General features: G+C 31.9%; 2 protein-coding genes across 2 annotated transcripts in view; both read left to right on the top strand.

The window, feature by feature from the left end:
- The window catches only part of LOC142227266 (carbohydrate sulfotransferase 11), a 39,471-nt gene extending 15,765 nt beyond the window's left edge, over positions 1-23,706 (top strand). Inside the window, exons 2-3 of the mRNA XM_075297709.1 lie at positions 22,256-22,724; positions 22,787-23,706. Of these exons, the coding sequence (XP_075153824.1) occupies positions 22,256-22,724; positions 22,787-23,016 (699 nt within the window). The 3' untranslated portion in view covers positions 23,017-23,706. The remainder of the gene's footprint in view (positions 1-22,255; positions 22,725-22,786) is intronic.
- A 3,131-nt stretch (positions 23,707-26,837) lies between these two features.
- LOC142227265 (NADH dehydrogenase [ubiquinone] 1 beta subcomplex subunit 2, mitochondrial-like) lies at positions 26,838-27,346 on the top strand. The gene has a single exon (XM_075297708.1). It carries the CDS (start codon positions 26,955-26,957, stop codon positions 27,243-27,245), a length of 291 nt encoding a protein of 96 aa, XP_075153823.1. The 5' UTR covers positions 26,838-26,954; the 3' UTR covers positions 27,246-27,346.
- Positions 27,347-27,924: the final 578 nt, after the last annotated feature.

The following is a 27,924-nucleotide window of genomic DNA, read 5'->3' as shown; positions in this document are numbered from 1 at the left end:
GCTTGCGGAGCCTCTAAGAGAAGCAAATTTCATCCGATCCGGCTGAAATTTGGTACATGGTGTTAGTATATGGTCTCTAATGACCATGCAAAAAATGGTCCATATCGGTCCATAATTATATATAGCCCCCATATAAACCGATCACCACATTTGACCCCCGGAGCCTCTTGGAAGACCAAAATTCATCTGATTCAGTTGAAATTTGGTACGTGGTGTTAATATATGGCCTCAAACACCCATGCAAAAATTGATCGAAATCAGTCCATAATTATATATAGCCCCCATATAAACCAATCCCCAGATTTGACCTCCGTAGCCCCTTGGAAGAGCAAAATTCATCCGATTCGGTTGAAATTTGGTTAGTATATGTTATAAATGTTAGTATATGTTATCCAACAACCATGCAGGAATTGGTTCATATCAGTCCATAATTATATATAGCCCCATATAAACCGATCTCCAGATTTGATCTCCGGTGCCTTTTGGAGAAGCAAAATTCATCCGATCTGGTTGAAATTTGGTATGTGGTGGTAGTATATGATATTTAACAGCCATGCCAAAAGTGGTCCATATCAGTCCATAATCATATATAGCCCCCATATAAACCGATCCCGAGATTTGGTTTTGGAGGAGCAAATTTCATCCGAGTCAGTTGAAATTTGGTACATTGTGCTAGTATATGGCCGTTAACAACCATGCCTAACTAGGTCCATATCAGTCTATAGTTATATATAGCCCTCAGATAAATCGATCCCCATATTTCACTTCTGGCTCTCTACCACGTATGGACTAACTCACAATTTAGAAAACGATGCTAAGAAGTTTTAAGATACCACAACCCAAGTAATTCGATTGTAGATGACAGTCTTTCGTAGAATTTCTACGCAATCCATGGTGGAGGGTACATAAGATTCGGCCTGGCCGAACTTACGGCCGTATATACTTGTTTTTTTTTTTTTTTTTTTAATATCAATGTAACGAAGATCTTACTTATATATGGGAACTACTAAAGTGGTCCTGTGAGTACTTAGTAGTACTTGGATCCCCAACCTATAATCCGGAAGTAATGTCAATTTCGATCATCTGCAATGAATTTTATATGAACTTGTCATAGGACGGAGGTACACCGTTCTCGAAGAGTTTGCATTGGTTTAGAAGTTGTACCTTGATAGTTCATTTTAATAAAGAAATTTAAAAAACTTTCCCACCAACTTTTATAAATATTTTTATTACACTTTTATTTCCATATTATCTAATTTTTACAATTTGAAAACCTTTTTTGCTCCCATCAGGGCTTAAATCTGGATTTGTTGGCACCATAACACAACGCCTTAGCACACTCGTTGTACACGAAACATCGATTCGTCTTTTAAAATGTTTGTGATATGATCGTAACATGACCTCAAGGCCTAACATTCTAACTACTTCTCGAAATGTTCTTTATTAATAAAAGAATGAAAAACGCGAGTTCAAAGCTCACTAGCGGTATATATTGTGTAAAATATTTGTCTAAAAAATGTTTTTTTATGTTATACATCGTTTTTATTTTGCTTTTTTCAGTATGTAGTTTTGTACAAATATTTTTTTCCATTTAAACTCAACAAAAAAACCTTTTCAAAAGAACTTCCACGGAAGTGAAAAAGCGGGCTGAAATTTTTAATTTTTTTTATTATTTTTTTTTTAATTTAATTGTCCGAAATTTAAATTTTAACTTTAAACGGTTAAATAGCGAATTTTCCAAGTCTTTCTCAAGTCTTGAAGTCAATCGGAAGTGGAAAATAATTGATGGAGGATCCCGGTATGCCCTTAAACAGAAATATTTGTGGAACAACTACGAAACCAAAAAGTATATTGGTTTCGTTAAATTTCATATATTTTTTTTTGAAATTTTTCAATTTTGCTTATCCCAAGCATATCCCAACAATTTTATGAACGAGGGTATTAAAATTACCCTCATCGTGAGTACAAATATTGCTTGCCCCTAAAATACGAGTTTTGGTTTATATAGAAAAAACATTTCCCGATACAAATTTTTCTCTAAACCTAAAGTCTATAAAGTTTCCAATGAAGCCTTTTTTGCCTTAGAGTTAGGATATTCGACTTAAAAATCGACATAAAAAAATCTATAGAGCTTTTTCTTTAAAAATTGAAAATAAATAAATAAAAATAACAGAATTTAAATTCGAGGAGTTTTTGTAAAACTCAACGTATTCAGAATAAGATATATATGGTATTTTATTTTACTTGTAACGTTGCAATTCGTATTTGAAGTCGATTTTGAATTTAGTATTTTAATTTGTGCTTAACACGTTTATGAAGGACTTTGATTTTACCTGAAAAAAAAACAGAATGAAAAATGAATAAATTATAATTTGAGTCCTACACTGAAAAAAGCAGTGAACCCACCATGGTGAAAATTGTTGGTTAATTTTAGAAAATTGGGATTATTTTTAGAAAATTTTAACTAAACACACTCAAAAAAAGTTTACTTGAATCCAAAGATTTTGACCTTCCTTTAAGGATTTTTGTATTGATTCCGAGCCAAAGATGCGTGTTCTTTAAAATAAGGAAATTTTTTGCGGCCTATCTGGCTTTAAGTCTAGGATCTATAAAATTAAAATTAGGATACAGATCTTATTTATCGAATTTTCTTTCTATTTTTCCGGTATATTAATAAAGCTATTCACGTACAAACAAATGCCAGTTTAAAAATCCAAATTATGACGGATATTTCAAAGTAAAAAATATTTTCTTAATTCCAAAAAACTTTAAACCAAAGATGCAAAAAAAGCGTCGCCAAAAAAGTAATGAAAATGTTCTCTTTGGATCCGGAAGTGGTGCAAAATTGACGCAGAAGCGATGAATTTAACATGGGCTTGTCATAGGACGGAAGTCCTCCATTTCAACAGCCGTTGCACTGAATTTGCATCACTTTTTTAGGTGTGATCCGAATTCAATGTTTTGGATGTAAATTAAAAATTTCTGTGATATTTTGTCAAATAAATAATTTTTATAATTTTTTATAATTTTTAATGGATTCTAAAGCTTGTCAGAAACGTTTGACCTCAAATATTTTCAAAAATTCACAATTTTTTCAGATTGGAATTAGCATTTTTTTTTCGAAAAAATTTAAATAATTTGTACCATTTTATGAATTCTAACTCTGTTTTTAACCTATTTGAAACAAAAAAAGTTAACATTACCCATTAAAAATATGAAAAAAGCAAGTTATAAAAAATTGAATTAAAAGAACTTCCTGTGTAGTTAAAATAAAGAACATCATTGGGAGTACATCTTCTGGAAGTGCTTTTAAAGTTGTTCCTCTGGAAGAACTTCCAATTTTTTTTGCTGGGTATTTGAAGCGTTTTTATCTTAAATCTAAAGATTCAATATTTCAGTTAATTTAAGGACGATTTTTTTAAATCAAAAATATGTTTCTTTACTTTAACGAAAATTTGCCTTAGTTTAATGTCATGCAGCTTTAACGACGCAAATTTTAATTTTAATTAAAATTTCATTATTTTAAAGAAATTTGTCCTTAATAGTGTGTAAATTGCGCATCCTAAAATTGAGGTTGCGTAATCTTTAATATCCGTAAATATTTTTTTAAGTGCAGTATTACAAACGCTGACATCACGCCGATATCACAAAAATAAGTAAATATATTTCAAGAAATTCAAGAAAATTTATTGGACACAATTAATTTTTTTCACTTGTTAAAGAAAATTTTGTAGTTTGAGGGTAGAAAATAATACGAATTTCAAGATGGCCGGATTTGTAGTAAAATTTACAAATTTAAAGAAGTAATGAACTATTTTGTAAATTTTTATGCTTAATTTATGTATAATTTTTCCGAGTTTTTAGTTCATTTAACTAACGTACGCAAAAAATTATTAGTAAAGGAAACATTCAACAAACATAATAATTTCTTGAACTAAAATAATGTTAAATTGGCTTTAGTGAAATATAGGGTTCACTTTGTTTTGAGTCTACTTAAATATATGCTTCTTTAGATCTGAATCAAAATTATTAGTGGAAAGACAAAATCTTTGAAACCAGTCAAGCTTTTTTTTCAGTGTAGGCACATATTTGCACTGATATATATCATACATACTTCTCACATGAATTTTGCCTTTTGTAACTTGTGTTGATTTTAATCGAGCGCCAACATCAATATACCACATAGGATAATACTTTACAAACTTGTTTTTTTTTTTCAATGATGAGTAAACCAATTACATAAAAATATCGAAAAAATATGTATATTTATAATTTAGTAGATGAATTAGAGGTGTACACATGACTTTAAATATTGGTGGCTTATGAATATTTCTGTGACTAACAAATAAATTACATTGAAATTGTCGTAATGTCGAAAATGTGCGTGATTGAGTGCTCAGTGTGACCATGCCTAACGGTATGGTAACACTGGGCAAATATTTGGCAGAAATCAAAAAAGAATTCGTCCCCACAGTCAAACCAGTAAACATTTCTAGCTCATATTGGATGCATGACATCACAAGAGGAGAATTTTCCAAGAAGGGTATCCAGATATTTCAAAAGTGCTCCAGGAAAAAAGTTTTGACACTCATTTTGGGCAAATATTTGCCTAATGTGACCATACCCTAAGATTATAAAAGTTCAATATTTATTTAAAGCTTTGTATTGATCTATTTTTCTTTTTTTGTTCTATTTTCTATTATGTGTGAATATCGGTCATTGCTTCCTGAGCTCGAGTTCTTACAGCTCGATTTCAATTGTGATGGTGGTTCAGCGGTAACAAAATTTACTCACTCGCACATCTTCAATACCTACAAAATTTCAATCCATAGATAACCTAACTAATAGATGGCTCATCAGTGTTAAACTGCGTTTGACAGTTCCCGAAATGAAGAATAAACGAAGAAAATTTGGATTTCCCCCTCCAAATTCTCTCTGAGTTTCGTCTTTACAAGTTTCCTGTTTTATCCACAATTTTAACATTTTTGATACACCAGATGATGTATAATCAAATTTAATTTAAAAAAAGTTTATATTTGAACAATAAATTGCGACTAAAACCGCAGAAATACAAATTTAATTTTGAGCAAATGTTCACTTTACGAAAAACACAAAACGAAATGTCAGAAAATTCATTTGGACTTCTTCAACATTTTCTGGTGGGAGAGCGACGGCCCATCTATTAGTTAGGTTATCTATGTTTCACTCCACCTTTTTCTTTTATTGTTTTTGGTTCGACAAAACAAAGACAAATAAGCAAAAAGGAAAATATTTGTGGCATGAAGTGCTCCTCAACCAGGTAGATTCTTTAATGGGAACGCCTTCTCATGTATAGCTTGAGTATGCAATGAGTTGCGAATATTATATTGTTTCCATTAATAAAACAAATAAATGATGTAATCGATTGTTTACATACGAGTACTTCAAATATATTCTATGGATTTAGTTAGGTTAGTATAAAATGTATAATTAGAAAACCTGTCGAAAAAAGAAACAATTGATAAACTTATACTTTAATACTTTGATCAAATTAGTTGTAGAACATATTGTGCATCTCTTTAATATTCTTTAGAGACTCATGACATATTTACATGTTGTTCTATAAATATTTTATAAATTTATTTATAACTTAACAATTTACATAGATATTTTTTCATGTCATATTCACCTAAATATAACACATTTATCTTGTTCTATTCATCATCGCTCATTTTTGTTCTTCCATTAATGGCGCGTGGGATATAGAGGTTACCTGCTGTTCCCACTAAAAGTATGTCTACTATAAGCCATTAAAATAACCTATAGCTATCTCCTATTGTGTGTGGTATTTTTCAAATGATTTTGATTCCAATGAAATGTTTAGGTGAAATGAATGATTACAATAAACAATTTGACGATGAAGATATGTATGGCATACACTAAGGAAAAATTAGTATTTAATTACAATGATCTAATTTTTTTCACATGTAATTTAATTTTAAAATATGGCGATGATCTCTTCATTCGCCAGATATGTGTGCACTGCCAGTGACTTCGAAGCAAAACGAAGTGGTATAGCAGTTCGTAGCTGTTGCAACGGGGCTATAGTTTCATCAGTGTTACTTGAAGTGTCGATTTTTTGTATAAACAGCCGAAAGTTCGAATCTTATGTACCCTCCACCATGGTTTGGTTAGGTACAGTGGGAGCCCGATATTTCAGGGTCACTTAAAACTACTTAGTCCATTGTCATATCTCAGTGGTGAACTCTTATCAATGAGTGCTGCTCGATTCTATATTTAGCACATAGGCAAGGGACCGCCTTTTTATAGCCGAGTTCAAAAGGATGGATGGATTGCGTACATAGATCTAGTAAAAAATTTCATCCACAATCAAATTACTTGAGATGTAGTAGTATTAGCCGATGCAAGGTATCTCGAAGCTTCTTAACATTGCCTTACAAATTTAAAATAATGTAGTTTATGTTAGATAACCAAAAGGCAGAATAAGCCTCTTTAGTTCTTGGTCGCTTTATACTTGGCCTCAAGAAATCAAATCTGGGGCCAATTTTTTGAATGGTTATTAACCCTCTAATGCCCCAATTTTTTGTCAGCTGATTAAATTTTCAATGTTAACGACACAAAAGCAAGAGAACTAAGCAAGAAAAATTTCTACGGTAAAATTCAGCATATGCTGCAAAGCCTCTTAAATAGTTTCAAATAAGCTTTCGTTTTATTTTGCCCATTTTTGTTGTCTTAAGTTGTGCTTTACTAAAAGCTTCCTTATTAAATAAAGACCTTCTAAATGCGGGCTTGGGCATTAGAGGGTTAGAAGGCATTTACTGATATCACATACCAAAGTTCAATCGGATCGGATGAAATTGGCTCCTCCAGAAGACTCAAGAAGCCAAATCCTGAGGATCACCAAAATGTTTCCTATTAAAAAGTTGATTGAAGTTGATTTTTTTTTTCAATTAATAAACTATTTGTTACAATAAACCTTTTAATCAAGATAGAAACATTAAGTATTGATTGAAAAGTTAAAAATGTTTACTCAAAAAATTAATTGATACAATTAACTTTTTAATCAAACTTGCAAGACTAACGGCCATTTTCATGTAGCTCCGTTAGGCTTTAACTGCCAGTTAAAAGAATGTAAATTGCAAATATCTTGCCTCCGGTAAACTTTAACGGAAAAATTTTCAGCAGTTACGTTCCTAACAGACATATGGAATATATAGGCATGATGACAGATAAGTCCATAGAATGGTTATAAAGTTCATTAGCTAACGTAGCACTAACGGAAGTTCATGAAAATGGGAGTAAGTCAATTAAAAAAGTGCTGGAATTTTTAAAGTTTTTAACAAAAAATTTATTTCAAACAATCAATTTTTTAATCAAACTAAAAACATTAAGTCAGTTAAGAATGTAATTGAAAATAGTTAAGTTTTTAATGAAAAAACTAATTGAGGTTTTCAATCAACATCAATTAAATTTTTAATTGAATCAATTAAAAAATTAATTGAAAAGTGCTCATGAAATCAATTAATTTTTTTATGTCCAATTAAAACTGTGTTTGTTTTCGTGATTGAAAACATTTAAATTTAAAAATTAATTAGATCAATTAATTTCGTGATTGAAGCAGATTTTTTTTTTGTGTTTAACAATTCTTTAACCTAACCCAAGTATTCGAAACCTAACATTTGTATGATAAAATTGCTCATAATAAAGATATTCAGTTTGACGATGTCCAAAAGGGATATTGACGATTTTTGGACCCATTTTTTAAAGATATTTAGTCAAAAGTATCTGGCAACACTATGTGTGAGACAATCATGGTGGAAGAAATGATTAATTAAAATAAGGTTCATAATCATAATAATTGTTTCAAATTTCTACATTAAATGTAGAACACGAATCTTTGAAACTTGAGTCCATCCGTTAAAGTCGTATTTCTTTTAATTAAGGCGAATATTCCTCATAGTAAAGAAAAATATTTTTGATTTAAAGAAATTTGCACCTATGCCAAACAATTTATTATATATATATATATAAAGGGTGATTTGTTAAGAGCTTGATAACTTTTTTTTTTAAAAAAAACGCATAAAATTTGCAAAATCTCATCGGTTCTTTATTTGAAACGTTAGATTGGTCCATGACATTTACTTTTTGAAGATAATTTCATTTAAATGTTGACCGCGGCTGCGTCTTAGGTGGTCCATTCGGAAAGTCCAATTTTGGACAACTTTTTCGAGCATTTCGGCCGGAATAGCCCGAATTTCTTCGGAAATGTTGTCTTCCAAAGCTGGAATAGTTGCTGGCTTATTTCTGTAGACTTTAGACTTGACGTAGCCCCACAAAAAATAGTCTAAAGGCGTCAAATCGCATGATCTTGGTGGCCAACTTACCGGTCCATTTCTTGAGATGAATTGTTCTCCGAAGTTTTCCCTCAAAATGGCCATAGAATCGCGAGCTGTGTGGCATGTAGCGCCATCTTGTTGAAACCACATGTCAACCAAGTTCAGTTCTTCCATTTTTGGCAACAAAAAGTTTGTTAGCATCGAACGATAGCGATCGCCATTCACCGTAACGTTGCGTCCAACAGCATCTTTGAAAAAATACGGTCCAATGATTCCACCAGCGTACAAACCACACCAAACAGTGCATTTTTCGGGATGCATGGGCAGTTCTTGAACGGCTTCTGGTTGCTCTTCACTCCAAATGCGGCAATTTTGCTTATTTACGTAGCCATTCAACCAGAAATGAGCCTCATCGCTGAACAAAATTTGTCGATAAACACATTTCGAACCGAACACTGATTTTGGTAATAAAATTCAATGATTTGCAAGCGTTGCTCGTTAGTAAGTCTATTCATGATGAAATGTCAAAGCATACTGAGCATCTTTCTCTTTGACACCATGTCTGAAATCCCACGTGATCTGTCAAATACTAATGCATGAAAATCCTAACCTCAAAAGAATCACCCTTTATATATATATATATATATATATATATATATATATATTTAGTATGTGCAATTTACACACTATTAAGGATAAATTTCTTTAAAATAATTACATTTCAATTAAAAGAAAGTTTAAAATTAGGATACAGATCTCATTTATCAAATTTTCATTCTCTTTTCGCTGTTTATTAATAAAGGTACTCACGTACAAAAAAATGCCAGTTTAAAAAATCCAAATTATAACGGATATTTCAAAGTAAAAAATGTTTTCTTAATGTTAATGGTACATGGTCACTATCCAAAAATAACATTTTGCTCTTGAAACATGTTTGAGGTGATCATATTCTTTCTCTGCGTGTACCTAGATCAATATAACATGAATAAATTATAAAAACTAAATAAATCCCGTTTTGTTTTCTTAATCCACATAATTTTAAAACACGTTTTACTCGCGACTAACTATAACTGATTCAATTCTTAGAAATGCAAACTTTGCTTATAGGCAAAAATAAAAAAAAAATGTAAATCAGCACATTTACATTTGGAAACCATGTGTTCCTATAATTGATGTCATTCTAAATGATATGTTTATGTTATTGAAAACACGATGTGTATATCATTTTGTTAAAATTGTATGCTAGCTTTATCGCATTTAATTAGTTCTGAACTACGTAATATATTATCAAAAAATGTTTGTTTATCGATATAAACCACATTTGTACTTTGAGATTTCAAAATGGGCTCATTTCTCTTTTAATACATTCTGAGTAATTTTATTGGCTATTAAAAAAGCTAATTAAGTTTTAGCAGAAGCTCATATATTCTATTGAAATAAAATATCACAGAGATTTCAGCTAATAATTAAACTTTAAATTAATTGACAAAATCTCATATATAGACAAAATCTTTGGAAAGAACCAATCTTTTTTTCATTTGGGGTGTTAATTTCAAATGTGAAAATAATTTAATAAAGGCCTAGAAAATGTTATACTTAAATTCGTGTTCAAGATAATACGCATGCAAAACTATTTTTGATTTCATGATGCTAAATTTTATTTTGTGATAGTATATTTTAAAATTCGAAAAAATTAACCATCTTAAAGTGTCTTTACAGCAATGTGCCTTTAGGAATCAATGCCCAAATTATTTAAAAGAAGAGAAAATCCTGTGACCTCGTTATTCTTTTTCAGTGTAGCATAATGTGCTATATGTTCCAAAAAAACAGTGTAAGCAAACCGATAAAATTGAAATGATTTCGAAACAATTGAAATGATTTCCTGTTTTATTCAACAAGTTGGCCATTTATATTTAGCGTTAATTTTTATTCATCGTCAACACGTTTTATTTTAATAAAGGGATCCTCTGCTTGACCAACAATTTAGTGCAAAAAATTCAAAATTATTATAAAAATATATACATATTCATTATTGTGGCTAGAGATGTTGTGAGCAAGAGAAAAAAATAATATATTTAATTACCAAGTGCGTCATTACACACACTTTGGCGAAATGTAATTGCACATATCAAATTGCAGAGATTACATCAATCAGTTTTACGACAAATGTGTGAGCTTTATTATACCAATTACACTAACACATTAACATGTTGAGCGGAAATACCATAAAATTTATTATATGCTATCGTCATGAAATTCCGATTAAATGTGTGTATTTCGAGCACCGAATATACTAAATACCGAAAACTTAAATGATATTGACAATCTCCAGCAAAAAATCTCCAAAATGAAAGTTTCAAACCAATAGGTTAGGTTAGGTGGCAGCCCGATGTATCAGGCTCACTTAGACAATTCAGTCCATTGTGATACCACATTGGTGAACTTCTCTTATCACTGAGTGCTGCCCGATTCCATGTTAAGCTCAATGACAAGGGACCTCCTTTTTATAACCGAGTCCGAATTGCAGTGAAACCACTAGAGAAGCTTTGAAACCCTCAGATATGTCACCAGCATTACTGAGGTGGGATAATCCACCGCTGAAAAAGTTTTTGGTGTTCGGTCGAAGCAGGAATCGAACCTACGACCTTGTGTATGCTAGGCGGTCATGCTAACCATTGCACCACGGTGGCGCTGAAGAAGTAAATCGAATGAATTTACATATAGTCAAGCATGCACTGAAAAAATACATTTCCGGCTCCAAAGATTTTGTCTTTACCCCCAGTAGAAAGACAACGAAAATTTTTTGACTTTAGTCCAATTTTGCCAAATGTGAGAAAATTTTTCTTATTTTAATTATTTTTTGCTTACTTAAAATTACAACAAATGAGAAAAAAAAGCTTTATACAAATGAAGTACACAATTTTACTAAATATGAAAATAATTCATATTTTCCTAAAATGAGTGAAGTTTGCTGAAATTGAATTCATGAGTTTCTCAAATGAGTAAATTTTACTTTAATTGTGTCTGTCTAGAACTTCATTAAAGGCTGATACGGTCAAAATTTGGTCAAGGGAAGACGCGTGTAAATCGGTGAAATCGTTTATTTAAAAAATCACATTAAATTTCTTTTTCAAGTTCAATTAGTATAAAATTCAGGAAAAATATTCAGTTAGGCTTTCGCTTTTCCAAATCCGAATTGCCGGGCCTCACGCTTGACACCTACCATCAGATTTTGTACAGCCACCTTGTCCACCTTCTTCGCCGCAGAAAGCCAGTTTGCCTTGAACTGCTGCTCGTCCTTAGCAGTTTTTTGGTCTTCTTTAGGTTCCGCTTGACAATAGCCCAGTATTTCTCAATTGGGCGGAGCTCTGGCGTGTTGGGAGAGTTCTTGTCCTTGGGAACCACCTGCACGTTCTTGGCGGCGTACCACTCCATGGCCTTTTTACCGTAATGGCAAGATGCCAAATCCGGCCAAAACAGTACGGAACAACCGTGTTTCTTCAGGAAAGGCAGCAGACGTGTATTCAAACACTCTTTCACGTAAATTTCTTGGTTGACAGTCCCGGAAGCTATGAAAATGCTGCTTTCCAAGCCACAGGTACAGATGGCTTGCCAAACCAGATATTTCTTTGCGAACTTTGACAGTTTTATGTGCTTGAAAATATCTGCTACCTTTCCCCTTCCTTTTGCCGTATAAAACTCCTGTCCCGGAAGCTGCTTGTAGTCGGCTTTGACGTAGGTTTAGTCGTCCATTACCACGCAGTCAAACTTCGTCAGCATCGTCGTGTACAGCCTCTGGGATCGCGCTTTGGCCGTCGTATTTTGTTTATCATCGCGATTTGGAGTCACTACCTTCTTGTAAGTCGATAGTCCGGCTCGTTTTTTGGCTCGATGCACGGTTGTAGACGATACACCCAGCTTATTTGCGGCATCTCGGAGAGAGAGGTTAGGGTTTCGCTTGAAACTACCGGCAACTCTCTTTGTCGTCTCAGCGGCTTCCGGTTTTCGATTTCCCCCCGATCCAGACTTCCTGGCTGTCGACAAACGTTCCCCAAACATTTTAATTACATTTGTAACGGTTGATTTGGCAACTTTTAGCGATTTAGCCAGCTTTGCGTGCCAGCTTTGATACGCTGCTCTTCTTGCTTGGACGAAATTTTGCCAACTGAAGAGTGAATTCCAAAATCAAAATAGGAGCAACATTCTACACGCTAACAAAAAATCGCTTCTGTAACATATACTCCCAAACATATTTTGCTTCAAGCATATACATTTTTGGGTATTGCCCAAACATTTATATGTTTGATCTCTTCCAATATATAATATGTTTGAAAGCATATTGGTCTAAACAATATATGTTTGGGTAGTCTAAGTTCCAAACATTTTGTATTTTTGCATCCAAATTCAATAATGTTGTCTTCCAAAACAACAATATGTTATTATAGGAACATATAATATGTTTGGAAGCATTTTGCACCCAAAAATATTATATGCTTAAAAAAAATTCTCCCAAACAATATTGTGCTCACAATTTTATTTATTTATTTATATATTTACAATCATAATGAATTATGAAAATAAACAGGTAATATAGGTGCTAACAACATAGGTTTTCGACCTGAATGCTCAAAATTTTGTTTCTGCCCAATTGTATATTCCCCCACATCTTTCTCACTTCCACGAGATTTTTTAGTTCTTAGCACCTTTTTCTGTAATACAAACATTGTAGAAGAAATTATTCAATTGTATGATTTTTTTTTATTTTAATTTTACCTTTTGCCGGACGGGGATTCAAACAGCGGACCACACAGTTTGTAAGGATCAAAGAAGTAGCTGATCAATTGCCAAAGGAAAAATAAAATGTTAATTTTGTAATAACAAGCAACAACCACCAACTTAATTCAATATCGCTCCCTGTTAAATAGCGCTCCAAGCTACTAAACACATATATGTTTATAGGCTATTTCTAAATTAATATATGTTTGCATCCAAGCGTATTATATTTACAAACATTTTATGTCCCAAACATAATATGTTCTAACATATTAACATATATGTCCCAAACATGTTATGCTAGTTTATGAACATTATATGCTTGCACTCAAAAATATTGTGTTTAAAAATTTGTGTTCCAAATATATAATGTTTATAGCCAAACATATGAAAAACAGTCTTTTTCATCCGTGTACACACACACACTTTCAAAATGAGGGGTGTTCAGGTTTTTTAAATCCAAAATTGAAAGAAATACGTCAAGTTTATATTGACCAAATTTTGACCGTATCACCCTTTTTTATATATAGCTCTAAAGACATTTTAATAATTTTTAATTCCAATTTTTTCTTCCGAAATATGAAATTTCATCAGCTAACAGAAAAAACATTTTTAATATTTTTTCTTTAATTTGACAAAAATTATTAACTAATTTGTATTATGTTGCAATTACTAAAATATTTTAGTTAAAATTTTCTGATATTAACGTATACATATTTTTTCATGGTGAGATCACTTTTTTTCTGGGTGTACACTAATGATTTTGGTATTGATTGCTAGCCAAAGAAGCGGAGAATTGAAGTAAGGATACATTTAAAACACAATTGTCTTTTAAATTTGAGTTTCGCGTACTTGATTCTAAGAAATACATTTTACTTTATTTATTTTTTCAACTTTTTCGTCATATGCCTCATTCAAAGACGTGTTAACGACAACTTAAATGTCCAAAATCAGACTCGATTATAACTAGAAATTATGCTATGTTTCAACTAAAAACTTCTTTGAAATAAATGTCTTCTTTGAAATAAATTTTTGAAAAACATCTCCTATTTTTAAAACGTTTTTCGCCTTGCAGTCAATATAAAAAACCAACAAATTTAAAGACAATTTCATTAATTTTGAATAATATTTCAGAATTATTAAAGCCAAGTTGACCTTAGCCGAACAAAATTTTCTTGCATGTAAAGATACCCATTTTTATGTACAATCACTTAACAATAAGAACAAACCGACTTCATTGAATGGTTTATTGACTTTTAGACAAAGAAAAAAATCTTTGTAGTACACGCAAAAATAATTCTTTCCTCCCAAACGAAATTTTAGACAAACAAAGTTCGTTTCTCATTTGCTTTTCGCTGTAAGGAAGTGTATTTGGAAGAAAAGTATATACTTTTTGTGATAAGCTTTTATTCTTTTCCAGGATGTAAAAACAATTTCATAAAGACTAACTCAAAACAAATTTGTCTGGCTTATTGCATTTTCCCTCACATTTTTCTCACTTCCACGAAGTTTTTTAGTTCTTAGCACCTTTTTCTGTAATACAAACAATGTAGAAGAAATTATACGATTTTATAAATTTTTAAAATTTTTTTTACTACTCGCCTGGACGGAGAATCGAACCGCGGACCATGCAATTTGTAAGCCAACACACTATCCACTGAGCTATGTAGCCGTTATTGTCATCAATAGACAATTACCCATATAAGTTATATTTATATAGCATAGCTTGCGGCGCCCACGAGCCGATTAAACAAAGTTTATTTAACAGAAAAATACATGCTACGTCCGACTTGCATGCCAAGGGTCGTGGGTTCGATCCCTGCTTCGACCAAAGTTTTTGTTTTTACATATATTCCAGATATGGTCGGAAGATTCCGACAAAAATGTTCAACATTACATTCTACTATTAAAAATTATTAAAAACCTAAATTCATAAAAGAACAGTGTTTGATATAAACGAAATGGACTGTGTTGTTGGTTCAAAAATACCTTTTTTTATTAAAAAAAATAAACATTTTGTAACAAACGAATTTTTTGTTGATAAAAGTGTATACTTTTCGAAGAAAAACGTTTTCGGTACACGTTTTCCAAACGTTTTGTTTTTCTTTGCGTGTAGAGAAATGCTATAATGAAATAAAGACTTCTTTAGTTGAAACATAAAATAATTTTATACTTGAAGTCAAGTCTGAATTTTGAAATGTAAGTTGTCATTAACACGTTTTTAAAGTACATTGATAGCACATGAAGAAAAATGCTGAAAAGACCAACAACATAAAATTTTTTTCCTAGAATCGACTATGCAAGACTCAAATTTAAGGGAGAAATTTGTCTTAAAAGTATCCTTACTTAAATTCTCCTCGGAATCCATACCAAATTTATTAGAGTAAAATCAAAGAAATAGAACACTTTCTTTTTTTTGGCTATGCTTGTTTTTCCTTGCAAACCCATTATGGTATAGAAGACATTTTTGTATGTCAATCAGAGGAAAATATTTTCTTTTTCTATATTGCCATTCAATTCTAAATCTGTGTTGTATCTAATAAAGGGTGATTTGTTAAGAGCTTGATAACTTTTTTTTTAAAAAAAACGCATAAATTTTGCAAAATCTCATCGGTTCTTTATTTGAAACGTTAGATTGGTCCATGACATTTACTTTTTGAAGATAATTTCATTTAAATGTTGACCGCGGCTGCGTCTTAGGTGGTCCATTCGGAAAGTCCAATTTTGGACAACTTTTTCGAGCATTTCGGCCGGAATAGCCCGAATTTCTTCGGAAATGTTGTCTTCCAAAGCTGGAATAGTTGCTGGCTTATTTCTGTAGACTTTAGACTTGACGTAGCCCCACAAAAAATAGTCTAAAGGCGTCAAATCGCATGACCTTGGTGGCCAACTTACCGGTCCATTTCTTGAGATGAATTGTTCTCCGAAGTTTTCCCTCAAAATGGCCATAGAATCGCGAGCTGTGTGGCATGTAGCGCCATCTTGTTGAAACCACATGTCAACCAAGTTCAGTTCTTCCATTTTTGGCAACAAAAAGTTTGTTAGCATCGAACGATAGCGATCGCCATTCACCGTAACGTTGCGTCCAACAGCATCTTTGAAAAAATACGGTCCAATGATTCCACCAGCGTACAAACCACACCAAACAGTGCATTTTTCGGGATGCATGGGCAGTTCTTGAACGGCTTCAGGTTGCTCTTCACTCCAAATGCGGCAATTTTGCTTATTTACGTAGCCATTCAACCAGAAATGAGCCTCATCGCTGAACAAAATTTGTCGATAAAAAAGCGGATTTTCTGCCAACTTTTCTAGGGCCCATTCACTGAAAATTCGACGTTGTGGCTCGTTAGTAAGTCTATTCATGATGAAATGTCAAAGCATACTGAGCATCTTTCTCTTTGACACCATGTCTGAAATCCCACGTGATCTGTCAAATACTAATGCATGAAAATCCTAACCTCAAAAGAATCACCCTTTACAACACACATACTTTTGGATGATTACGGAAGTAATTGCACAGACGGGTGAAAGCTAATCATAGCTCAGTTTTCCATTGAAACTATCTTAATGAACCTCAGACGAGATATGAAAATTGCACTTGCATCCGAAACTCTGAGATTTTTAAGTGAAACGTGTGGCTGTCTATGTATTTTAATACCGGTTTCCTTGAGACAGCACCCCGAGAGTGTAGAGTGTGTTGATTGATTCTAATAAAATGGCATCATCATCGTCATTAACATGCGGTGGAAAACACATCACCCATTTAACAGGTTGGCTGATAAGTCCCCGGTCTGTTATTGTGAAAAAAAAAATGGAAAAAAAAAGGAATGTCGTGTTTTGATAAAATACTGTTTTCTGAAGGGAAAAAATACGGTGGAAGCAAAAACTTGGCTTGATAATGGGTTTCCGGACTCTGCCCCAGGGAAATCAACAATAATTGATTGGTATGCAAAATTCAAGCGTGGTGAAATGAGCACGGAGGACGGTGAACGCAGTGGACGCCCGAAAGAGGTGGTTACCGACGAAAACATCAAAAAAATCCACAAAATGATTTTGAATGACCGTAAAATGAAGTTGATCGAGATAGCAGAGGCCTTAAAGATATCAAAGGAACGTGTTGGTCATATCATTCATCAATGTTTAGATATGCGGAAGTTCTGTGCAAAATAGGTGCCGCGCGGGCTCATATTTGACCAAAAACAACAACGTGTTGATGATTCTGAGCGGGGTTTGCAGCTGTTAACTCGTAATACACCCGAGTTTTACCGTCGATATGTGACAATGGATGAAAAGTGTTGTTCCACCAAGACAACGCACAGTGCCACATGTCATTGAGAACGATGGCAAAAACTCATGAATTGGGCTTCGAATTGCTTCCCCACCCACCGTATTCTCCAGATCTGGTCCCCAGCGACTTTTTCTTGTTCTCAAACCTCAAAAGGATGCACGCAGGGAAAAAATTTGGCTGCAATGATGAGGTGATCGCCGAAACTGAGGCCTATTTTGAGGCAAAACCGAAGGAGTACTACCAAAATGGTATCAAAAAATTGGAAGGTCGTTATAATCGTTGTATCACTCTTGAAGGGAACTATGTTGAATAATAAAAACGAATTTTGACAAAAAAAAATGTGTTTTTCTTTGTTAGACCGGGGATTTATCACCCAACCTGTTACATCAGAGATGGTCTGTATCAAAATTTTTTTAGGTTTTGCGACTGTCGCAAAATTGTAAACGTCGAAAACGTCACATTCGCGTCGTAAATGTAGAAAAAGTAAAAAAAAAGTAGCAAACTCAAAATACTTCAGTCGCGTCAGCTGGGCAGCGAATTCGATGATATTCCAAAATATGTTTGAAGAAGATTTAATTCTCAGGAATATTCATAAAAATATTAACGGAAAAAGTAAACTAGAGAATAGACTTATATATAGGAGACTCCAAGCCAAAATTACTAAGTCCTACTCGATGGTGCAGTAAACGTAACCTTCCACAAATTTCTGACAGCGAAGAAAAATCACGCTTAAGTTTTGCATATGTGAACTGCTGTGGGCTGCTGCTGCTGGTAGCCTTTATTTCCAAAATGTTTTATGAGGACGCCTTTGATAGAAATGTTTATGCCCGTATTCATAACAATTTATGGAAGAAATTTATGTAGTAACAAGAGGTCTAAAGTTTACGTTAACTTTAGACCTTTAATATGGGGGGTTAATCAATATATTCAAAAGTCCTAATTTTCTTGTTAGGTCATTTTTACTGTCCTTTGACACAGACTATCATAGTACATTTCAATAGTAACTACCCTTTTTGGTGGGAGTTGTAATTTTCCCTTTTGGTCCAAACTAAAATTCATAATTCAAAGGTTTCTTTCTAAGAATTTCTATACCATCCACTAAAATTTGATCAAAAACTTAAAATTTGATTTTTTATATTTGGCAGATTTTTAGATTTTTAAAATTTTTTAAAATTTTGGTAGATTATTTTTTAAGGGAAATTTCTTGCCCTAATCCTATCCTATTTTGTAGACACTAATTTATAAATTAAGAAAATGAATTATTATTTATTTGTATTTTTGGTCCAAACTAAAATTCATAATTCAAGGGTTTCTTTGTAAGAATTTTTTTCTACATCATCCACTAAAATTTGATCAAAAACTTAAAATTTTATTTTTTATAATTGGCATATTTTTAGATTTTTAAATTTTTTTTTAAATTTTGGTAGATTATTTTTTAAGGGAAATTTCTTGCCTAATCCTATCCAATTTTTTTAGACACTAATTTATAAATTAAGAATATGAATTATTATTTATTTGTATTTTTGTAAAAGTCCCATTTGTATTTTTGTAAAAGGCAAATTTTTTTGTAATTTTTATTAATTTAATGTATCGATTTAAACTTCCCCAGTTCATATGATTAGACATACAATTTCTGAGCAAAGTTAACAATTCATGTCGGTACTTCTGAAACACCTGCACATTATGCTCAATTTGTCATACATTAATCATGAATTCCCTGTCATATTCATAAACATATCAATTTTAATTTCTAAAGAATTTACTGCAAAGAAATCATTTTGTGAGGTTCCCTTATCACACAACGACCGAGATATTCGTCATGGAAAATAGTCTTAGATTTGTTTTACACACGATGGTAGTGGCACGTAAATTGCCAATAATTGGTAAAGGAAAATGTGCGAAAGCGACTTAATAGTGCCCTATATGATACCCGCATATAATATGCACAAATAAATAATATATATAAAAAAAAAAAAAAACAATTTGTATATTGACAAAAAATGTATTCTCCCTCGTTCTCTGTATATTACACCAAGGGTACTTTTACGACGAAATTCACTTTTGCATATATGTTTTTGTTAACTTTTGTGATAAGGGAAGAAGGGTGGTATTAAATTCGAGTTTAGCCGTTAAAATAAATCTGTAAAAGCAGAATAAAACCAGGGCTGTTGAGTCGAGCCAATTTTGCTCGACTCCGACTCCAGCATTTTTCATCGGCTCGACTCCGACTCCGGAGTCGACTCCGGGTAATATAACTAAATCTCATTTTAATACCACTAATTTGTAGTTCTATTGTGGGGGTACCGTAAGTGGATCGATATAAAGTATCGTATTTATTTATGTGTGCAAAAAAAGGTCTTAATTTCACATTAGATGCCAATTAAACTCTATATTTCAAATTTAAGACAATGTTTAATAAATAAAATAATGCTATAAATACCCATCATAATATGAGAAGATACCAACAGTATATGTATTTGTGGACCAAAATTATTGATACAATCTCAAATCCTTTAAATTTGTTGCGAGCTATATAAAGGTTTATATTCTCATATGCATGAATTTGAATCTGAATCGATTTAGACAAAATTGTATATACTTCTACAAAATCTATGTACTTAAAATTTAAATCTAACGTTATGGGACGTAACACAATTTTAACAAAAAATAAATATGCAAGGAAAGTCTAAAGTCGGGCGGGCCGATTATAATATACTCTGCACAACTTTGAATTTAGATCTACATTTTGATACAATCTCAAATCAGACTTCTACAAAATCTCGTGCAATATTTGGGAAATATTTATAATTGTTTAGACAATTTCGCAAAAATGCATTTATGATTCATTCATTGAAAATCATTTGAAAATTTGAGTCATTTCTACAAGTTTTCGACTTAGCAGTGAGTATCAGTGAGCAACAATTTTGGAAAAATTTTTGTCTAGTAAATAAAATTTTGCAAAATTTTCTACAGAAACAAAGTTTTGACTAAATTTTCTATAGAAATAAAATTTTGGCAAAATTTTTTATAGAAAACAAATTTTGACCAAATATATAGAAATAAAATTTTGAATAAAATTTTTATAGAAATAAAATTCGGGAAAAAATTTTATAGAAATAAAAGTTATCAATAGAAATACAATTTAAAAAAAATGTGTAGCAAACAAAATTTTGCAAAATTTTCTATAGAAATAAAAATTTGCAAAATAACATATTCTATAGAAACAACATTTTGACTAAATTTTCTATAGAAATAAAATTTTGACTAAATTTTATATAGAAAAAAATATTTCTATAGTAATAAAATTTCGAATACATTTTTTATAGCAGTGAGCATCAGTAAGAAAAAAAAATTTGAGAAAATTTGCTATAGAAATAAAATTTGACAATTTTTTCTTATAGAAATAAAATTTTGAAAAAATTATCAATAAAAATACAATTTTAGAAAAATTTCTGTGTAGTAAATAAAATTCTGCAAAATATTCTACAGAAACAAAATTTTGACTAAATTTTCTATAGAAATTAAATTTTGACAAAATTTTCTAATAAAAAAATTTATTACTATAAAATTTTGGCAAAATTTTCTATAGAAATAAAATTTTGACTTAATTATAGAAATAAAATATCAATAGAAATAATAATAGAAATAAAATTTAAAAAAAAAACAAACTTGTGCAAAATTTTCTATAGAAATAAAATTTTGCAAAATATTCTATAGAAACAAAATTTTGACTCAATTTTCTATAGAAATAAAATTTTGACTAAATTTTCTATAGAAAAAAAATATTTCTATAGTAATAAAATTTTGAATATATCTTTTATAGAAATAAAATTTTGACAAAATTTGCTATAGAAATAAAATTTTGACAAAACTTTTTATAGAAATAACATTTTGACAAAATTTTCTATAAAAAACAACTTTGAAAAAATGTTCTGTCAATATTCCACATATGTATATGGCCTTAAAATAAAATTAAAAAAAAATAATTTCGGGCATTAAAATGGATCGATCCAGCCCATCTGTTAGTCTAACATTCTAGGAAACATCAAAAGATAGCCGTAATTGGAAGTTGATTTTCATTTACAATCATGCTGTACATTGATCGAATGAATAACGCAATGGAAACTAATTTGCGTAAAAACTTGCTTAGTTACAAAAATGTGAAGTGTTTTAAAAAATTTGGTTTAGCCGGAGTCGAGCAAAATTTTTACGACTCCGACTCCGACTCCAGCAAAATCTTCAGACTCCGACTCCGGCTCCACAGCCCTGAATAAAACTATAAATATAAAAATAAGTTTTTGCAAAATTTATTATAATTTGATCTTAATTCCGCCCTATAATCATAGAAAATATGTCCATTATAAAAAAAAACTAAACACCTACACCCAAAAAAAGTGAACCCACCGTGGAAGAAAATGTAGGTTTATTTTAGAAAATTTTAACTAAAGTAGTTTTCTAATTCCAACATGTTACAAATAAGTTAATACTTTTTGTCAAATTGAAGAAATTTTTTTTTGAAAATAATTAATTTTTTTTCTGTTGTTTAAGAAAATTTCATATTAGAGCCCCTTTTTTCTGGGTGTACTTTTTTAAAAGTGTAGTTCTATGAAATTTAAATTTATCATTGGTATTTGCTATTATTCACTACAGTTATGACTTTGGTCTATTAAAAAAAACACTCTTGCCAACAAATTATAAACATAGTCAAGAAAATGTTTAACAAATCAAACGAAATTATTATAAACAAAATTCTCAAATTGTTTATTTATTCGTGAGAGATGCATTTGCAAAACTCAATAGCACTGCACTTCTGCTTTTAATATTCATTTAGTAATGGAATCATTTGCATTTTTTTCAGGTTGCATGTACAAATTGGAAACGTGTTTTAATGTTACTTAAAGGCCTGTGGCAAAATGGAACAGACCCTTTGCAGATACCCGGTTCATTGGCCCATTCGGAGGGAATGTTTAAAAAATTCAATAGTCTCAATGAAACAGAAAAACAACAAGTTCTTTCCGAGTATACACGCTTCATATTTGTGCGTCATCCCTTCGAAAGACTTCTCTCAGCATACCGAAATAAACTGGAAGGTGATGCTCCTAGTTCACGTTACTTTCAACGAAGAGTGGGACGACAAATTGTGAGGGGAATACGTGTGAATCCCACCAATCATTCACTGGAATATGGTGATGATGTATCATTTGGTGAATTTGTCCAATATCTGCTGACACCTTCACTTAGTCTCAAAAATCAATCGTCATACAATGAACACTGGGAACCTATATCGAAATTGTGTAATCCTTGTATAATGAAGTACAATGTAATAGGTTGGTATAAAAAAACATTCGTAGTATTTGTTTTTTTTTTAATATTCTTTTTTAATTCACAGGGAAATATGAAACCCTTTTCGATGACTCTGCTTTGGCTCTTTACTTAACCGGTGCTGAAAATGTCACATTCCCTTCAGGACATAAACCTTCAAATACTCGTGCTTATTTACGAAAATATTTCGATCCTTTGCCCATAAGTGCCATTCGACATTTGTATGAAGTGTATTCAGATGACTTTAAACTGTTCGATTATGGATTGGATGATGTATTGGGCTTTGAATTTGGATAATATAAATCTAATTGGCTACTTTATGAAAAATTTTGTATATTTTCTTATTTTATAGAAACTTTGTAAATTTTTTATTTTTTGAAAATCTTTTTGTTTATTCCTTAATACATTTATATTAATTTAGTGGAAAAAATAATACAATAATATATTACTTTGCTGATTCTCATGCCATCTAAATACTATCTAAAAATTTATTCCATAAGTCCAAAGGATGCACAAATAAAATAATTGTATGATATTTATATGCAAGATTTTGTTACTTTTTGTCCAGATCATTTTTTTTATTAACTCTAGAATAACAATTTTTCTTAAGCATATTATTAGTCATAGCTCGTAACCCATTTGTGATGTAAGGTATACTAAAAGATCCTATGTTTTTCAGTTTCAAAAATCCATTTTCACAATTATGCATGGGCCAAAAATTAATCGGATATAATATCGAATTTTGTTTAGAACACATACAGATTAACCGCTGTAAATTCCAAATATGACATTATAAATTAGGGTTATAAATTTAACGATAACCCTTTATGAATTGCGCTTTAGTTCTCTTAAATTAGACATACATAGGAATTTCATATAAATAAGATAGCATGTAAGAATTTTTATAACTGTACCACATTGCCAAGATAATGTATTTGTATTTCCCTCATTTTGTGAAATAAAAGCGAAATTTTTTTCTCTCCATCATTTGACTTGCTCTTTAAATCGACTAATTAGGCTTCCATAGTGAAACTATTATTATACCCTGCGCCACACTGTGGAACAGGGTATTATAAGTTAGTGCATATTTTTGCAACACCCAGAAGGAGACGAGATAGACACATGGTGTCTTTGGCAAAAATGCTCAGGGTGGGCTCCTGAGTCGATATAGCCCTGTCCGTCTGTCCGTGAACACATTTTTGTAATCAAAGTCTAGGTCGCAGTTTTAGTCCAATCGACTTCAAATTTGGCACAAGTATGTTTTTTGGCTCAGAATAGAACCCTATTGATTTTGGAAGAAATCGGTTCAGATTTAGATATAGCTCCTATATATATATTTCGCCCGATATGGACTTATATGGCCCAGAAGTCAGAGTTTTACCCCAATTTGCTTAAAATTTTGCACAAGAAGAACAATTAGGGCTATAGTCAAGTGTGCCAAATTTTATTGAAATCGGTTCAGATTTAGATATAGCTCACATATATATCTTTCGCCCGATATGGACTAATACGGTCCCAGAAGCCAGAGTTTTATCCCATTTTGGTTGAAATTTTGCACTAGGAGTACAATTAGTAGTGTAGTCAAGTGTGCCAAATTTTATTGAAATCGTTTCAGAGTTAGATATAGCTCCCATATATATCGTTCGCCCGATTTACACTCATAGGACCACAGTGGCTAATCTTTTACTCCGATTTAATTGAAATTTTGCACAGGTAGTAGAATTAGCATTGTGGCTATGCGTGCCAAATTTGGTTGAAATCGGTTCAGATTTAGATATAGCTCCCATATATAGCTTTCGCCCGATTTACACTCATATGACCACAGAGGTCAATTTTTTACTACGATTTAGTTGAAATTTTGTACAGGGAGTAGAATTAGCATTGTAGCTATGCGTGCCAAATTTGGTTGAAATCGGTTCAGATTTAGATATAGCTCCCATATATATCTTTTGCCCGATATGGACTAATACGGTCCCTCCCAGAGGGCAGAGTTTTACCCCAATTTGGTTGAAATTTTGCACTAGGAGTACAATTAGTAGTATAGTCAAGTGTGCCAAATTTTATTGAAATCGGTTCAGATTTAGATATAGCTTCCATATATATCATTCGCCCGATTTACACTCATAGGTCCACAGTGGCTAATCTTTTACTCCGATTTAATTGAAATTTTGCACAGGGAGTAGAATTAGCATTGTGGCTATGCGTGCCAAATTTGGTTGAAATCGGTTCAGATTTAGATATAGCTCCCATATATATGTTTTTCTGATTTCGACAAAAATGGTCAAAATACCAACATTTTCCTTGTAAAATCGCCACTGCTTAGTCGAAAAGTTGTAAAAATTACTCTAATTTTCCTAAAGCTCTAACGAAATTTGATACCACCAATGTGGTATCACAATGGACTGAATAGTCTACCCCAATTTGGTTGAAATATTGGACTAGGAGTACAATTAATAGTGTAGTCAAGTGTGCCAAATTTTATTGAAATCGATTTAGATATATCTCCCATATATATCGTTCGCCCGATTTACACTGATAGGACCACAGTGGCTAATCTTTTACTCCGATTTAATTGAAATTTTGCACAGGTAGTAGAATTAGTATTGTGGCTATGTGTGCCAAATTTGGTTGAAATCGGTTCAGATTTAGATATAGCTCCCATATATATGTTTTTCTGATTTCAACAAAAATGGTCAAAATACCAACATTTTCCTTGTAAAATCGCCACTGCTTAGTCGAAAAGTTGTAAAAATGACTCTAATTTTCCTAAACTTCTAATACATATAAATCGAGCGATAAATCATAAATAAACTTTTGCGAAGTTTCCTTAAAAATGCTTCAGATTTAAATGCTTCGCATATTTTTTACTAACATTGTGTTCCACCCTAGTGCATTAGCCGACTTAAATTTTGAGTCTATAGATTTTGTATAAGTCTATCCAATTCTGTCCAGATCGAGTGATATTTAAATGTATGTATTTGAGACAAAATATATATGTATATATAGCCCCCAACACTTTTGACGGATGTGATATAGTTGTGATATGTTCAGTTTTCAAGCTGAAACCCAGCTTTACTTTTTTAAATTAATAAATTTAGAAATATAAAATAATTCACAATCAATTCTTTGGATCGTTTCCATCAATTATTTGACAAGACGTGATAAAAATATAACCGTCTTCATATATATTTTTGTACTTTTAAACCCCGAACATAGTAATCACCTTTAACCAATAGGGGGAAAATATTTTTTAACGACCTAATGAAACTTTATGTTAGCAAAATCGACTTTTAAGAAAAAAAGTCGCATTGAAAAGGGAGGGAGTGTGACGCTTTTTTGTAGACAAGTCAAGTTCAAAAGTGGGCTGGCTATATTGGTCCATGTGTGGAAATATCTTGGTTATATGTTCCTTTGGACAACATTCGTTTGATATCAGTTTAATTTCTGTGGTAGCCTTAATATAAACTGATAGCTTCGATTTCTCAGCTAAGTACTAATATAAACTGATAGCTTCGATTTCTCATCTAAGTACTAAGTTCGAGTGTAGCGGCTCTTGTTACAAATTTGATTATAACTTGGGAATGCAAAAATTGAAAATTTTTATTTTCGGTGGAATGAATTATTAAAGAAAAGTAATCGTGTAAATAGCCAATTTAGCGCAATACACCAACTTAATACTGGCCTTTAACCATCTAGAGAACCGGAATTAACATCCACATCTTTAAATTTATATTTCATAGCTTAATGCGTTATATTTTTTATCATATATCTGCAAAAATTGGGTTGAAAAGCTCTATAGTATTGGTTGCTTCTAATTTCATATTTTAAAATTTAAAAGTTCATCTTATATAAACCGAGTTTTTTCATTTATTTTCAAATATTTCATGAAAAATGCTTATCCTGTTTATTGGGTAGTGTGTTTTGAATAGGGCAACACCATTCATGGATACGTCAGAGACAATACGACGCCTTTTTTTTCAAACCGGTTTTTTCTACCATTTGAACTTTAAATCTGGCAATGCCCTGTAAAAAATTAATGAAGATTCACAGTAATTACATTTTTTAGATTCTATTGCTTTTGGCAATACCCTGTAAAAAATAATGCAGATAAACCATTCACAATAATTCAACAGCTGTTGTGCTGTCGGAGGGCAATCTGTTACGACACGAGCTAAAATAAAAAATTTGTGAATTTTGTTATATCGTTCATTTCTGGTCATTATCCCTCGGTACAAATGATCACAAAACTAAGGCCTTTGTGTAAACCACTGTTGCAGCATGCTGTACGCAATGCTGTTAAGAGAGTGGCACCACAAACCGTTCGCCAAAGCCATGTAGTTTCCTATCGTGTAGCTCCACCACCACACTCGAAGGCTACAAGTATTGGAGCAGAAATGGTTGGTGCCGCTATGTGGTGGTGGGTACTCTGGCATTTGTGGCATGAATCGGAACATATTACCGGAGAATTTCCCTATCCAGAACCCTCGGAATGGACAAATAAGGAACTTGGAATTCCACCAGCATAAAGGAGAAAAAGTGGTAGTTAAATATCGACGACATTGAATTCTGCAGCTAGGAATACTCTGTCGATTAAAATTATTAATAAATATTACTGTAAATAAAATTATATTGACTTTGTTTTTTTTTTTTGTACCCAGAACTAAGATGCAAGAAAAATAAATGCAGAAAGATGGTAATGTTAAAAATGGTATCAAACCAAACCCGGAATAATAAAGTTAAAGAGGGAGGCTTAACACTTATGAGCTACAATTAAAATCTTCCCATAGAGAACAGTAACAAGCTTCCGCAAATAGTACATTTCAATTCTGAACTACGTCCAATACTATTATGCATTAAATATGCATTCTCTAATTATAATTTGAATTCATATTTAATATTTCATTTTATTATTTACACTTGCGCCATTTACCGCATTGGATCTATCAGTGAGTGGCTTAAGCAATTTCAGATTTGCCTCAAATGCTTATATGCCTAAAGGGATGTAGCGGAGAACTGTCATTGAGGATAAAATGGCTCAATTGGGTCCATATTTTTATGTTGCCTTCATATTAGTTTCTTATAGCCTATCAAAATATAATTTGTGCAAAATAGTACTGGTGGAAAATTGCACCTGGAAGTAAATCAATGCCTAGATCTGATATCTTTCTTTACGGACCAAGCAAGGTTTTAACCCTATAAACGAAA

Source organism: Haematobia irritans, chromosome 2 (assembly GCF_050003625.1).
Source record: "Haematobia irritans isolate KBUSLIRL chromosome 2, ASM5000362v1, whole genome shotgun sequence".
NCBI classification, from domain to species: domain Eukaryota; kingdom Metazoa; phylum Arthropoda; class Insecta; order Diptera; family Muscidae; genus Haematobia; species Haematobia irritans.
Note: the sequence above shows the minus strand (reverse complement) of the source record. Positions and strands in the feature narration are given on the sequence as shown.

Coding starts and splice junctions, on each gene's coding strand:
- LOC142227265 (XM_075297708.1), top strand. CDS start 26,955: ATGATCACAAAACTAAGGCCTTTGTGTAAACCACTGTTGCAGCATGCT.